Below are 14,841 nucleotides of genomic sequence, written 5' to 3' on the forward strand. Positions count from 1 at the left end.
TGCCCTGTCAAACCTACGTCCGTTCTCAGGACCGACAGAGCGCCAACAAGAGGCATTCGTCCTTATGAACGTCGATGGTTCGCTCGCTCCCCTCAGACGACGGAATTCAACGATGCTGGCGACGTCGTCGACGGCACGACGCGGGCCGGCCAGGAACCTTATTGTATCGAATGACTTTGTGCTTCCGTCTATGAACCGAAACTACTACTAATGGACAATGCAACGGACCCCATGTGACGACGATGCCAAAAAAGGTGGGAGAGTGAGGGAGTGAGAGAGGTAGGCGGACGGGCGCGCGCGCACCACGACACGGGGCGGCGGTATATAGATAGTGTGCGGGTGTGCGGGTGTGTGCAGGGAGGAGGAACCTGCGAAAGCGAAGAGAGGGCGAGGGTGAGGGCGAGGGCGAGGACGGGGGAGGGAAGGGGAAAACAGCGGACGGATGCCAGGGACAGAGAAGACGAAACGCAATCCCAGCCAGCATTACGATACCATAGTAGAGTACCCACGGCGCGGCTCAAAAAAGTAAAAAGAAAAAACGTAGGAAAAAAGGTCAAAGAAAAACACAGAAAACAGGTCAGAAGGGTATAGAACATGGCAATAGAGTGCGACAATATATAGAACGACAAATGTCCTTCGAAGGCACCGGCAGCCGATCGAGCCTCGTCCGTCTCTCGAAACTAGCGTCCGGGGTCGAGAGGGCCCAGCGGGCCGTAGTCGTCCGACCCCGCGCTCCCGCCCCCGCTGCGCCGCTTCGCGTGCGTCTTCCAGTCGCTCCCGACCGCCGAGCTCGCGCCCTCCGTCGGCCGCGTCGGCGACACGGGCGATTGTATGGGCGGCATAACCCCCCGGGAAACCGGCGTATACGTCCCTGCTGGGCCGTCCGACAGCTGGAACCGCGCCGCCGGGGCGGGGTGGAGGTAGTCGGTCGACGAGTTCGCGGACGGCCGCTCGTCCCAGCCGCGGTCGAGCATGGCCTCCAGCTCCGCGCCGCCCACCGTGGTGGCGCTCGCGAGGGCCTGAGGCGCGAGGCGCTGCAGCCCCGGCGGTGGCGGCGGATACTGCGAGTTGTTCTCGTTGTAGCCACCGATCTGTGGGCCCCACTGATCTTCGTCGGAGGACGCGATCGAGACCGTGTCAGACCCGTCGTACTGGCTGTGCGCGTCGGAGCGCACGCCGAGGAAGTCGGTGTCGCCGGCGTTGTATCCTGACGGGTGGGCGCGCTCGAACTCTCGTCTCCGCTTCTCCTCTCTCCGAAGTTTCCGCAGACGAGAGCGCTCCCAGTCTTCCCATCGTCTCAGAGGGATCGCACTTCCCGCGAACACCCCCTTGCCCTCCCCGTGGCCTTCGCCCTTTGCCTCGCCTTCCACCTTTCTGTAAAAGGAGTCAGCGACGGCTACGATCAGAGAGTGACAAAACGTGTATTCACCTCGTTTCACCCCACGAGAAGTCATCAAAGTGCCAAAACGCGTAGACGGGAAGGATGAAGTTCCATACTGGAAGCGCGACCAAGTAGATCAGCATCCAGAACACATAGACGACCTTCCGCGTGGTGATCAGGATCAGGACGGCGGGGAGCCCGAGGACGGCAACGAGCAGGAGCAACGGAATAGCCTCCTCAAAGGATTTCGGGGGATTGATTCCAGAGGAGATGACGAGCAAGTAAGTGAGCGAGATGGCGATGGGAAGGACGACGGTGCCGAGGAGATCCATGAACACAACGAACTGCATGCTGAAGCAAAAGGTGCCGCAGAGGTTGCGCACGAGGACGAGCTCCATGAGATTGTGGATGGTAGAGTTGATCCACCGACGACGCTGGGAAAGCAAGACGCTGAACGTATCTGGGACGACGGTGCGGCACCTCGCCTGTGGAAGGAACATCATCTTGCGATTGGGGAAGGTCCGGAGCAGGCAGGTGGTCAGGAAACGATCCTCGCCCAGGAGGAGCAAGTTCTTCTGGTGCAAGGTCGTCACCTCGCTCTGGCTGTACTCTTTCACGATCTCGGGCTTGGTGATCAGCGGCACCCAATCGTCGCCGGTCTGCTTGCGAGCCTTGAGGCGGAACATGGAGAAACACCCCGGCAAACAGGTGACACCGCCAAAGACGGACTCGAAGGCCTTGGCGAGGTGGTGGGAGATGAAGTATTCAAAGACCTGGATGGAAGTCACCCATGTCTGACGTTTGTTCGCTATGCGCGTCTCACCGCACACGCCCATGATCATCTGGTCGTGGTGCATGCAGTTGACGAGGTAGGTGAGGGAGTCGGGGAAGACCTTGGTGTCAGCATCCACCTGCGTGGGCGGTCAGCATCGGCTCTACGCAAACAGACGCCGCGAACGCTCACCATCAAACACACTTCAAAAAAGTCGGGCGTCACGCCCATCAATATATGCATCTTGCGGAAGAGATCAAAGTCCAAAGGCGTCATCCGGTCGTTATACGTGACGCGAGAAAAGAAATTCATTAGGATAAGTTGGCTGTCCCGCTTGCCTCGATTGCCAGGCTTCTTCTCCGTGGCAGCTTCCTGTTCAGTCCCGCACTTCACGACGATCACGGTAGGCGTCCTGCGACCCGCGACAGCTAAGACGCGAGGGGTCAGCTGGCGTACAAACCGCAAAGGGGCGATGGACGCACTGTAATGGCCCGCATATACCATGGCACGGTTGTCCTGCTTCGAACCCGAACCCACGGCGATGTAGCTCATAGGCATGGGGTTGCCGAACCTGGGGTCCGCCTCCAGCATGCTGACACAAAGGTCGGGCGTGCTGCGCTTCTCGCCGGCGCCGGTGATCATGCCGTCCGCGACGATGAAGAGCAGCTTGCGCGCGTCAGAGTAGGTGGTCGTGGAGATCGAGTCGAGCGTCGTCCGGAGCGACTCCTCGCCCTCGGAGTAGCACGTGACGAGACAGACCGCGAAGAGCTCTGCGCCGATCTGTGCCAGGCTGACGATCGGCGCCGCAGAGTCCGCCTGCGAGGCGAGAGTCGTGCTGGAGGCGTATCCGGACTTGGTCCCCTTGCCGGGCTTCGCGAGCTTTTTGGTCCCCCCAGGTCCGGCCCAGGGGGCGGTTCCGTGCTTGTTGTCGATCGAGACGTTGGCGCCCTCGGGCATGACGGAAGGGCTGATCGCAGAACGGTTGAGGGTCATGCTGTCAGGAGAGCCAGCGAGGCGCTCGGAGAGGAACCAGTTGAAGATGCAGGCCATGGCAAAGCGGACGAGGACGAGGGTGAGGATGACGATGAGACCGGCGTAGAGGACCAGCTGCGAGACGAAGCATCCAGGCGTAATTTTGTCGATGTTTCCCGCGGAATAGCGCTGGACAAGACACGGCATGGCCTTCTTGATGTCCGAGCGGCTGACGAAGAGGCGGGTCCCATCGCGACCGCCGGTCGCGTCTGCGAGGAGGGTTCGAATGGCGAGATCGACGTTGTCAGAGGGGATGGCGGTGGGGTGGAGCTGAATGTACGGGTTGAGGTTGAGCACGGAGCCGTCCAAGACGATGTAGTTGGGGAGGCTGTCGATCTGGTCCCAGTCGTAGCCGACGGGGCGGGTCATGTTGACGAGCTTGAGGGAGGAGAAGACGGCGGAAGAGTTGAGGGCGCCGAGGTCGCACTTGGTGGCGGAGGTGCATGGGCTGTCGAGAGCGATGCGATAGGAGAGGCCCTTGCAGGCGGGGTAGCTGTCTGCGTCACGCTGGAAGTGGGGAGTGATGTCTTGGCCTGGGAGGGACTGGGAGAGCTTGAGAAAGTCGACCGAGTCGGTGGAGAGGGACTGTGTGACGTTGAAAGCGAAGCCGCCGACGCCGAGCGTGCCTGAGGTGGAGCCGAGGCTGATGAATCGCTTCGTGTTGAGGCTGCTGGTCTCTGGACAGAGGACCTTCTGGAGGCCGACGGTTGAGAAGCCGACTATGGCGCAGAGGATGGCGACGATGAAGCAGAGGGCCATCTTCTCGCGCCATGCCTGAATTGTGTTCTTGTCCTTGAGGCCGCCGATGGACTGGAGGAGGAAGGCGGGAGCCCACCAGGTGACGACCTTGGAGAAGATGACCCAGGCATCGAGAGAGGAGGAGGAGCTGTCTGCGACTGTGCCCGAGGGGGACGAGAAGAGGGTGGACTGTGGGTTAATGAGGGGCGGGGGGGCGACGCTGCGTTCTGGGCGGGTGAGGGTCTTGGCGCGCCTGACGGTGGCTGCCGACTGGAGCTTTGTTGTCTGGACTGGGACGTCTGATGGCGCGTAACCGGCGGGCATTGGAGAGCAGAAGAGAGGAGAAAGGAGAGAACGAGAAAAGACAGGCCTGCGCACGGAGGCGAGAGGGCGAAGGAGGGGACGTAGCGAGGCGGCGCGCTCACGGTGGGTGTCGAAGGGGCTCTTGCTTCTTTCGGCCCTGCTTGCTCACTCCTCTCCACAACCCCTTCAAACTCCGCAAGCCGACTCACAACCCCTTCGGATGCTCAGCCCTTGAAGCTGCAGCCCCGCCGTCCTGCTCAGATGCTCTCTGCACCCGCACCACCGCCCCCGTTGCTCCCAGACTATCTCCCGAAAAATGCCTTTCGCCAGCCCGCGCTCTCTCCGGAAATGCTCCACGAACAGAGGCTCGCTAGCCAGGTGCGCGCGCACACACGCACACCCTCCCCCCATCAACGGCGCACGCTCACGTCTATTGCCCAGTTGATGCACCTCGCGTCCCAGTTCCACGGAAGCGAATACAACCAGGCCAAGTTTGGGCCGAGGGGCAAGTCTCCATCAGCCATCAGAGCCGCTCTGCCCTCTCAACTGAACTGGTCACACAGGCTCCCCCGTCACGTACATCCCGCTGTCCATCCACATCCCCGACCACTACAGGCAGCTCCAGGCCCGCCAGGCTGTACGTGCAGAAGCAAAGGCCTGGTGGTTGTACGACAGGACACCCTTCCTCGCCGCCCGCCGCACCGATGCGCAGACCCCCCACCTCCCCCCGCCGCCCTCGCTCACCGACACCACCTCCTGTGCCGATCTCAGCTGTGACCTCTCCGCCGCCATCGACACTCCCCTCGTCCCCGCCCCCGCCGTCCCCGCCGAACCCCGCCTCAAAACGTCCGACACCCACCCTATCAAGTGAGTCCCCCATCGACCACGCACCACCGTCCGTCTCTGACGAGCCCTCCAGCATCTCCCCGATTGTCCCGCCGGAGCTGCTGCCCACAATATCTCTCCACCTCTCGCCTTCCCAGCCCAACGCGCCCACCATGTTCCACATCCATCACGCCTTCTCCCTCGACCGGCTCACCACCCTTCCTTTCGCGTCCTCTTCCCCTCCTCCGCCGCCCCTGCCCACCCCCGCACCGACGACGCCCACGCCCCAGCTGCCCGCCGAATTCTTCGCCCCCTCACCGGATTTCCCGCCTCCCGTCTCGCAGTTCACGTGGAACAGGTCGTCCATGCAGCGCGCACTCCAAGCCGCCTTGACGAGCGACATCCACCCGCGCTCGCCCGCCGCATTCACAAAAGAGCCCAGCACCCCCTCCGTCCCTCGCCTGCCCCCGCTCAACCTCCCCAAGTACGACATCCTCGGTGAGATCCTCGCCAGCGCGGACGACAACATGCTCTTCGAACCGTCCGTCGCGAGCCACCTCGGCCACGCCCGCAACCTCTCCGCCCCTCCGATCATGTTCCAGACCCTCATCTCCGACGCGCTCAGCCCCAACCGCCGCGCCCTGAACACCGTCGTCGCGGGCGGTCTGCCCGCCATCCGCAAGGACTCGTTCCAAAGGTGACGCCTGCCCCCCGTCCCCGCCCCCGCGCCCTGACCCGACCCGATCTGACGCGCATATAGGAGGCACGCCGCCTGGAATCTCACCGCCATCACGGAAAACGCGCCCTCGAAGCCGGAACTCAGCCAGCTCTCGTCGATCAGCGAACGGCCCCCGCACGACGCTGCTCCCGGGATCCCGCTCCCGCCCACGCCCGCGCCCTCGGTCCCCACCATCGGTAACTTGTTCCTATCTTCGTGTCCCGGCAAAAAGGGTACGTCTCCGCACGCGTGCGCCCGTTGTGTGCCTCGCTGACAGCGCGCAGTCCGTCTAAATGGCCCGGTGCGCGGGCGCGGCGCGATCTGCCGCGATCTCAAGCAAGACCTCGAGAGGATGAAGGACGCGGGGGTCGGCTGCGTCGTCTGGTGCGTGCCCTCCCCGCCTGATCTCCACCGCGTCTCGCTCACTTTTCGACAGCTGTCTCGACGACGACGAGCTCGAGTTCCTCGGCGCGCCCTGGCCCGTGTACTCGCAGGTCGCCAACGAGCTCGGGCTGGACATCCTCCGGTGCGTCCGTCGTGTTCGCACCACCTGACGCGCGCGCGTGCGCTTGCTCACCTCGCGGCTGTGGCCACAGGATCCCGATGCCCGAGGGCCTCGCGCCCGTGTCGGCGCACACCCTGGACGCGCAGCTCGCGCGGCTGATCTCGACGTACACGCTCAACGGCGCGCACGTGCTCGTGCACTGCCGCGGCGGCGTGGGGCGCGCGGGGCTGATCGCGTGCTGCTGGATGCTGCGGCTCGGGCTGTGCGGCACGCCGCTGCCCGCGCGGCGCGGCGTGGGAGAGGTGCGGGCGGGCACGCTGCAGCTCGTGGAGCGGGTGGTGGCGATCGTGCGGCGGCGGCGGAGCCTCAAGGCGATCGAGACGTACGAGCAGGTGAAGTTCCTGGTCGGGTACGTGGAGTTCATGGCGGAGAGGGCGGCGGAGGGGGGGCGTCTATTAGGGTGAGGGGAAGAGACATTGGTGTTGCGCGGGGGACGGATGATACCACGAGGGGGGGGATACTGATTTATAGATATATACCTATTGCGCTGCGCCTGTCCATAGACTACTGTAATACCGTCGTCTGGTCCGAGGCCCGAGGGTCACGTGTGTGCACCTCCAGCGCCGATCTATTTCTGAGCCGACAGCGCTTCCCTGGAGTGCGAGCGAGCACCGCCGCATACGTCCCTTCCGCGCAGGCCGCCGCTCTCTCCAGCCCAAGCAGCCCTCCACCTCCCCCCCGATACCCACCACCATGATCTCGCTGCTCGCAAGCTGCTCTCTCCTTTGCCTCCTCCCCGCCCGGCAAGCGTACGCCCAGGTCGTGCCAGCCACCTCCGCCGCGTCCCAGTACTCCCTCGCAACCTCCACCTCCATCCCCTTCCCGACCGCCACCCTCGCCAACACCGACACCCAGTCCTTCCTCGTCGCCAACTGGGGCCTCAGCAAGGGCAAGATCCAGAACGGCGCCGCAGACCTCGCCTTCGTCGCCGACCCCTTCCCGAACAACCCCGTGCCGACCGCCAGCACGGGCACGAACGCCTCTGCGCCCGTGCTGCGCGTCACGTACCCCAAGGGCAGCTTCAAGGACGACAACTCGGGCGGCGCCCAGATGTACGCGCTGTGGAACGCGTCCTCGTCCGCCGCGGGGTCGACGGGCGCCGCCTTCCGCTCGATGATGCTCTCGTACGAGGTCGCCTTCGACGCCGGCTTCGACTGGGTCAAGGGCGGCAAGCTCCCCGGCATCAGGGGCGGGCCAGATCCGAACGGCTGCTCCGGCGGCCACCAGCCCAACGGCTCCGACTGCTTCAGCACGCGTCTCATGTGGCGCAAGGACGGCGCGGGCGAAGGTGCGCGCGCGTTCCGCTCTGCCTTTTGTTTGTTCAATGCGCACGGCGTTCTCGTGCGCGACGCGTAACCTTGCCGCCGCCGCCCCGCTGCGCGCGCGCGCTTCACAGTGTACGCCTACATCCTGCGGCCGAACAGCATCTGCTCCAGCGCGAACCTCACGTGCAACGACGACTTTGGGGTCAGCATCAGCCGCGGCTCGTTCTCCTTCGCGAGCGGACAGTGAGTCGCCCGTGTCCTCCTCCCCCGCCCCCGCCCCCGCCCCCGTCCCCTGCGGCGCCTCATGCATGCTGCCTCCCTCCCACCGCGTGCAGGTGGAACCGCGTCACGCTCCTCGTCAGGCTGAACAGCCCCGTCAACGTCGCCAACGGCCAGGTCACCGTCTAGTGAATACCGCCTCGATGCGTTTTATTTGATTTTTTTGCGGGGTGCCGGTTGACGTTCTCCACGCAGCTACAACGACATCGAGGTCCTGTCGCAGGATAACCTCCAGATACGCAGCAGCGACGTCGTCACCGCCGGCGGCCTGTATTTCTCGTGAGTCCCCGCGCAGCGTCGCGGTCAGCGCGCGTTCACCCCGCCCCCGCTTTCTATCCTAATCCCATCCCCTACAGGACCTTCTTCGGCGGTGAGTGCAGCGGCCCGTCCCGTCCCCGTCCGCGGGCGTCCTGACGCGCGCTCTGATCCGCAGGCTCCGACGCGTCGTGGGCCGCCACGAACGACACACACACCTACTTCCGCAACATGCAGCTCTGGGGGAGCTCCGCGCCGTCCGATCTCGCGGGCGCGACCGTGAGCGGCGCGCGCGCCGCCCGCGCGGGGGCCGCTGTGCATTGGGCCCTCTGCGTCGCGGCCGGCGGGGCCCTGCTCGTGGCGGGCGCGGGCGCGGGGGTGTTGTGAGCGAGTGGGGTTTTTTTTTTGTCGAGTGGGGATGGGTGGATGGGTGGATGGGTGGGTGGATGGTGGTTTGTTGGATTGGCTGGACTGGCAGGAACTGGCAGGATTGACTGGACTGGATCGACTGGGATTCGTGATAGTGATACCTTGAGTCGTTGTCGTCGTTGTCGTACCGTGTGCATAATGGCGATTGAGATTGGGATACGTGGACTCTGTCGTGGATGCTGGATTTTACGACGACCTGGCGATTATGGCGTTTCGGATCGTCCGTCGACACAAGGGTCGTGGACGGGTCTCATCACTCATCGACCGACTGGTGCATTGCATACTAGAGTGCGCTCGCACTGCTGATGGTCGACGGCGGGGCGGCTTCGATTTCTATAATAGTACACAGACAGATCGGGCACATATGAAGTGAAGCTACAGTGGTAGAGTGCAGAGCATCCGACGCGCGACCGAGGTCTAGCAGCATATGCAGAACCTCCAAAGACCCTCTCCCTCCTCCATTCCATCCATCCGGTCTGGGCACTCGATCGCCCCGCCTATGACATCCGGGGGGTACAGGTACCCGTTGACTAAGTAATAACATGTACTGTATCGGCCGCGCGCGGCTTCGCCTGGGCGAGGGCGTGATGCGCGCATGAGCGATCCACGGACGCCGACGACAACACCGCCACCACCACCGCGATTCACAGGTACACGCCCCGATGCCGCCTTGTCCGGTATCGTATCCTGGAACAGACTGGCGGGAGCGCGATCGCGATCGCGATCGGGCTGCTTTGGGATGCGTGGGCGTGACACTGTGGGCTGGCGTGGGTGGTGGGCCGCCGCGGTTCCGCGTCCGAGTCGGGCTATCTATGTATGTATGCATCTATGTATGGAATGGTGTGGTATGGTATGGTGTGCGCGGCGCCCGAGGATGCGTGGCTGCGTGGCTGCGTCGCCCCGGTCGATCGACGCGCTCGGGAATGGAGGCGGGTGGGTGAGGGGATCGGTGCGGTGCGGTGCTCGGACGACGGACCATGTCAGGGGCGCGCGGGCGGCGCTGACAGAGTCTGGCAAGTCTGTGCGCGATGCGCCGTTGGGCGCATTTAATTGCCTGGTGCAATACAGGCCCGGGGGCGATGGCAGTACTTGACACAATGGCGCCTTGGCCCCAGTTGGCCGATCGTGCGTTCCCAGCGGTCCTGTTCCTGTTTCTGGGCACCGTCTCCGAGGCTTGCTCTTGACAGCCGCGGATGACGTTCATTATACTGTGGCTCGCTCCAAGGGGCACGAGTTTGACGTCGGACGGGCCAGCGTCCTTGCGTTAGTGCCTTCGTTCCCCGGGGAGCACTTCATTCTCCTGGTAGTCGCGGTGGCCCTCGAGGGAACTCCAAGTCCTGGTGGACACGATGGTGAGAGCCCCAAAAGCCAAAATGACTGCGCCTCAAGTCGCGGACATGGGGATTCTGCGTCGTGCGACTCGGTCGGAGCGGGTATCTATTTGTTTAAATTTTGAAAGGGCCTCCCCATAGGCCTATACTTGCGTGTATGAAAGCGTCAGTATTGAAGCGAGACCATTGAATGAGTTTCACCGGGCGCCCATATTGGGAAATTGCTGAGGACGTGGGATGACCAGAAGCAGTTGCTCACCGATCGGCTTATTTATCAGAATCTCTTCATATATTTTTGCACGGAGGGATGTATGGTTGAAAGGCCTGTGAGAGTTGCATCAAGAAAGGCAAGGCGTTGGTTGGGAGTCACCGTCTGGGGTCACCAACCCACAATCGAGGTTAGGTTTTGCAGGTCGACCGGCCGAAAGCCGATGGAGAGCCGCCATTGCCTCTTACAGCAGCCAAGTTTGAATCGTCCAGTCATCGTCCGCTGAATTCACCTCGCCATCTCGTGAAATCGATCCACAAGGTCTTCAGATTCATCCCCCTATTCCGCTTGTCTCGACGCTCAAATATGGCCTTTTCAGGTGCACTCGTGAGTCCATCCCTGCGTCTAGGAGAAAATGCTGCGTGTTCCGGTGCTCACGATGTTATCGCTCGACGTCAGACTCTCACCGATCTGAATGACTACATCACGCCCTCGCAAGCGTGCATAAAGCCCGTGGAGCAGACGAACAGAGAAGAGGCCTCTTCCAAGCCCGGAGCGGCAGCTGTACGTCTCCAAACCGTGGCGCCCCATCACTCACAATGATCATGAAACGCCTTGATAACAGACAGAAATTCGCATCGATGAGCACGGGGCGTACTACGAAGTATCGCAGGCGGCGGCGTCGTCCAGCACAGCGGCGGGCCCGAGCTCAGGGAAGAAGCTCCAGACAGCGGAGATCAGTCTGAACGATTGTCTGGCGTGCAGGTGCGTCGCAACCCACTCGCCCAGCGCCACATAGGAGACGTGGCGTTGACGCATCACACTTGACCGTGCGCGTGCTCACAGCGGATGCATAACGTCTGCCGAATCCGTCCTCATCACCCTCCAATCTCACACCGAAGTCCTCTCCTTCCTTTCCTCGAACCCGCCATCGCCTTCTCCCTCGCACAAGACCCCCGTCATATCCATCGCACCACAGTCATTGGCATCTCTCGCCGCTTCCCTTGCACACTCATCGGGCGAAACGCTCAGCCTGGACGAGGTCCTGAGTAGAGTAGAAGCGTTCTGCAAGGAGTCCCTTGGGTTCGAGCATGTCTTCGACACGACGTTTGCTCGACACATCGCGCTGCTCGAACATGCGCGGGAGTTCGAAGAACGGCGCGCTGCGTCCGCCGCTGCGCCATCTTCTACGACAAACGGCCACGGCCACGGAGGATGCAGAGGCGATGGCGGATGCCAGACCCACGGCGAGGGATCATGCAATCACGCCGGGACGGGATCCGGGAAGCTCCCGATGCTCGCGAGCGCATGCCCAGGTTGGGTATGCTACGCCGAGAAGACGCACGCAGAAATGCTGCCGTTCATCAGTCGCACGAAGAGCCCCCAGCAGGTGATGGGCACGCTCGTGAAAGAATGGCTGGGCGCGAAGTGGGGGAAAAAGTGCGTCATGCCCGCCTGCTCCGCGTCGTGTCGCTCATCGGACGCTCTCGTCGCAGCCCGGACGAGATCTACCACGTCACGGTGATGCCCTGCTACGACAAGAAACTCGAAGCGTCTCGCAGCGATTTTTACAACGACCTGTTCCAGACGCGGGACGTCGACTGCGTGCTCACGACCGGCGAGCTCGACCTCCTCATGCGCGAAAAGGGGTGGGATCTTTCGTTGCCTGTTCCCTCATCCTCGTCCTCGTCCTCGCCGCCACCCACGCCTCTCATTCCACGCCTCCTCGCGCATCCCGGCACATCCTCCGGCTCATATCTGCATTCGCTGCTCTACCACATCACGACCACGTCGCCTTACCCGCTAGCCCTCACCACCAAAACCATCCGGTCAGCGGACTACGAAGAATACGTCCTCACACGGGAGCGAGAAGCACCAGAAGCGCCAGAGGTCGTGTTTCGGGGTGCCAAGTGCTATGGCTTCCGGAGTTTGCAGAACGTGGTCAGGAAGGTGGGGAAGGAGGCCGGGGTGCAAGTGGGGCGCGGCGCGGCTGGGCGGCTGGGCGGCGGACTGCGGGGCAGAGTCAAGAAGACGGGAAAGGGGGCGGGAACGGCGGAGGAGCGGCCGTACGACTACGTGGAGGTCATGGCGTGTCCTGGGGGGTGCGTGAACGGCGGCGGCCAGCTGCGCGCGCCCGTCGCTTCCAAGGACGAAGAGGGGTTCACGAGGGATTGGAACATGAGCGGGGTGGTCGAGGGCGGAAGTGCGGGGGCGGGGTCGGGGTCGGAGCTTGCTACGCGCTGGGGCGACAAGGCATGGACGAAGCAGGTCGAAAGGGCGTACTGGGACGGCGTGGAGGTGGCCAATGGCATACCAACGCCGCCTGCATCGCCGAAGATGAAGGTCGGGTGCGTCCCAAACCGAGACGAGGCAGATCGGGTCGCAGGGCGGGTCTTGGCGGATGTCCTTGCGGGCTACGGGGTAGACCAGGAGATCGACTGGTCGACGCGGATGGGCGCCGAGGCTGAGGAGAGATGGCGGAGGTTGTTCAGGACTGAATACAGGGCTGTCGAGAGCGAGGTGATTGGATTGGCCGTGAAGTGGTGATTCAGGCCTGTTCGATTGGTAGTCAGGTTGTTGTATTTTATGGTCTAGCACTAGACACGCCGTGAGCTGGTACCAGTTGTAGACTCAAGTTGTGTGCATGGCGGGGACGATATCTTCTCGCGTGTAGAACATCGTTCCTTGTCTTGAACCCCTCATCTGCTCAGAATCAGACTAGATATGCCGAAACACGTCACTGTGCATCATCACTGGATACCGTCGCTGCTTGGACGAATGTAGCAGGCTTATAAGCTGGTGAGAGATGGTAGGGGCCAGAAGCCACGCAAAGATATATTTTTGTCGTGTCACAAAGGCTGGAAGGCCCGTTTCCCCCCCTCCGAGTCCCCCTTTCTCCTCTACTCTCGGATGTCGTTCTTGCCCCGGTGCTCATGTTCCACTTGTGAGTCTGGTAGTATGCATCGTTCATTTCTGCGCGAGCATAGACCCCCGATTGTGCATCGATCGATCACAGCCATACCCCGCTATGATGATGGAGCAGCCGTCGGTGCATGGCCCTGGAGGAGACTACGGTAACTACCCAACAAATGGTTGTATGGTGAGGAGATGTCACTTACCTGATTTTTCCGCTGGATGCTTTCTCAGAGGTTCCTTGTTTAGTCTGTTCTGTCGACATCATCTGCGGACGCGACGAGCGTGGGCGTTCCGTCTCAGCCCATCCCTTTGCATGCCCAACAACCGCCTACTTCAGCTGCATCACTGGTAGCGAGTCATTCGCCGTCGACATGCTGTCAAAACTCTCGCAGTATGGTCTTGAAACCATCCAAGGACTGGATATAGTGGAATGCTATCACCACGATTCTGGTGCCAGGTTCTCATACACCTCCCGCACGTCTGGCGAGAGGGAGTGCCATTCTAGTCCGGTTTGTCGTTCGTGAATGTCATCGGGCAGGCGTAGTGCTGGGCCAGATCTCCCACTTCTTGCTGCCAAGAACAATCACGAAACAATACAATGGGCGGAGAGGACCTTGAGTGCCAGGGAATGCACCGATACCCGACCACACTCACCTGTTGGATGCGTGAAAGGCCGATGTCGCAAGGGGTTGGGGAGAGGGGAAGATCGATAACGCGGCCGCCTTCCCGAACGCACCTGGTGGTTTTAGACCAGGCGCATCAGCAAAAGTTCTAGGGATAGCATCTGTCAGACGTACCGTGCTCGCGCAAGTTTGCCGTTTCTTGAGGACCTGCGGTGTCTCGGGAGCCTCCACCGCGGACACCGCCCTTTCCATAAGGGTCATGTCACCGACTACCTCAACCGCCATGATGATGCACGACCGGTGTGTATAGGTCAAGGGAGCTAGTGGGCCCGCTCCCGTTTCTCGCGCCTTTCCATCCGACACCTACGCGCGTACAGGATGGTGAGCGTGACATACGAGAAGACGAATCCGACCAGGCTCACGCATCCTTTCTGGCAGTTCCCTGCTGCAGTGGTTTGGAGGCGACGTCGATGCTCGCAGAGGATATTACAATGGACTTGTATCCGGAGGCCTGCACGATGTCGGTCCCGCCTCGCGTTTTCTGTCCCGACAGTAAACATCGAGCAAAAGTGGGGTTTAATGTACGTTTGACGCTGTGCGCTGGGGCGATACAAGGTGAGTGGTGTGCACCCTTTCGTTTGAAACAGCTGGTTATATACTCTCTCGGTGCAGAGCCTGTCCGCATTTTCGCCTTGTTTCCTCAACCACAAAGTATGAGATATATCCTCATGCATTGTTCGTTGTAAGAAAGGCCTTTCGAAGCGCATCGCGCTCTCGATACTTGTCCAACACCCAATGGAAGTAGGAGGGGCTTGGGCTGCACTCCTTTGTCTCCCGCCAAGCTCGATGGGTGGCGAAAAAATATAAGACAGGGATGTTCCGCTCAATGGTTCCTTGTAATGCGCAATCATAATCTCTAGTCGTAGCCTGCACCTCGTGGCCCCAGCACAAGGATTCTGTACATCGGGACAGCCCCTCATACACGGCATCCTTTGTCCGCATCATGCCTCGCCTCCTCTAATCGCGACGCCTCAGCCATCAGCGCAGCCTTCCGACCCACACGCCCACATACCCACACGCATACGCCCACATCCGCGGCCTGCATCTGCATCTGCATCTGCACCCACACGGCGACAGCGGCGCACACCCGCACCGCGGCGAGCCTGACGCGCGGGTGGCGCCGCAGGGCACACATCGCCGG

The 14,841-nt window shown here is 61.9% G+C and overlaps 5 protein-coding genes across 5 annotated transcripts; 3 read left to right on the top strand and 2 right to left on the bottom strand.

The window, feature by feature from the left end:
- Window positions 1–680: 680 nt before the first annotated feature.
- HETIRDRAFT_169377 (glycosyltransferase family 2 protein) lies at window positions 681–4,247 on the bottom strand (the record flags this gene model as incomplete). The annotated part of the gene is made up of 4 exons (XM_009549053.1): window positions 681–1,374; window positions 1,430–2,292; window positions 2,346–2,581; window positions 2,636–4,247. The coding sequence occupies 4 exons, from the start codon at window positions 4,245–4,247 to the stop codon at window positions 681–683; spliced, it is 3,405 nt and encodes a 1,134-aa protein (XP_009547348.1).
- Window positions 4,248–5,854: 1,607 nt separating this feature from the next.
- On the top strand, window positions 5,855–6,738 carry HETIRDRAFT_319300 (uncharacterized protein; the record flags this gene model as incomplete). The annotated part of the gene is made up of 4 exons (XM_009549054.1): window positions 5,855–6,002; window positions 6,054–6,153; window positions 6,206–6,295; window positions 6,366–6,738. Coding segments are annotated over 4 exons (711 nt in total), but the record flags the coding sequence as incomplete, so codon positions are not given.
- Window positions 6,739–6,965: 227 nt separating this feature from the next.
- HETIRDRAFT_61713 (polysaccharide lyase family 14 protein) lies at window positions 6,966–8,520 on the top strand (the record flags this gene model as incomplete). The annotated part of the gene is made up of 6 exons (XM_009548670.1): window positions 6,966–7,622; window positions 7,731–7,842; window positions 7,935–8,006; window positions 8,074–8,157; window positions 8,235–8,248; window positions 8,312–8,520. The coding sequence occupies exons 1-6, from the start codon at window positions 7,028–7,030 to the stop codon at window positions 8,518–8,520; spliced, it is 1,086 nt and encodes a 361-aa protein (XP_009546965.1). The 5' UTR covers window positions 6,966–7,027.
- A 1,840-nt stretch (window positions 8,521–10,360) lies between these two features.
- Window positions 10,361–12,734, top strand: HETIRDRAFT_476306 (uncharacterized protein). The gene is made up of 5 exons (XM_009549055.1): window positions 10,361–10,488; window positions 10,561–10,665; window positions 10,727–10,866; window positions 10,948–11,541; window positions 11,598–12,734. The coding sequence occupies exons 1-5, from the start codon at window positions 10,468–10,470 to the stop codon at window positions 12,646–12,648; spliced, it is 1,911 nt and encodes a 636-aa protein (XP_009547350.1). The 5' UTR covers window positions 10,361–10,467; the 3' UTR covers window positions 12,649–12,734.
- Window positions 12,735–13,453: 719 nt separating this feature from the next.
- On the bottom strand, window positions 13,454–14,835 carry HETIRDRAFT_452184 (uncharacterized protein; the record flags this gene model as incomplete). The annotated part of the gene is made up of 4 exons (XM_009549056.1): window positions 13,454–13,587; window positions 13,672–13,753; window positions 13,815–14,003; window positions 14,713–14,835. The coding sequence occupies 4 exons, from the start codon at window positions 14,833–14,835 to the stop codon at window positions 13,454–13,456; spliced, it is 528 nt and encodes a 175-aa protein (XP_009547351.1).
- Between the last annotated feature and the right edge of the window lie 6 nt (window positions 14,836–14,841).

The sequence above is a fragment of the Heterobasidion irregulare genome (assembly GCF_000320585.1).
Source record: "Heterobasidion irregulare TC 32-1 unplaced genomic scaffold scaffold_06, whole genome shotgun sequence".
NCBI lineage: Eukaryota > Fungi > Basidiomycota > Agaricomycetes > Russulales > Bondarzewiaceae > Heterobasidion > Heterobasidion irregulare.

Excerpts from the sequence above, each read along its gene's own strand:
- HETIRDRAFT_476306 (XM_009549055.1), top strand. The coding sequence starts at position 10,468 with ATGGCCTTTTCAGGTGCACTC. Across the intron at positions 10,867-10,947 it reads AACGATTGTCTGGCGTGCAG|CGGATGCATAACGTCTGCCG; the intron begins GTGCGTCGCAAC and ends GCGTGCTCACAG. Across the intron at positions 11,542-11,597 it reads GGCGCGAAGTGGGGGAAAAA|CCCGGACGAGATCTACCACG; the intron begins GTGCGTCATGCC and ends CTCTCGTCGCAG.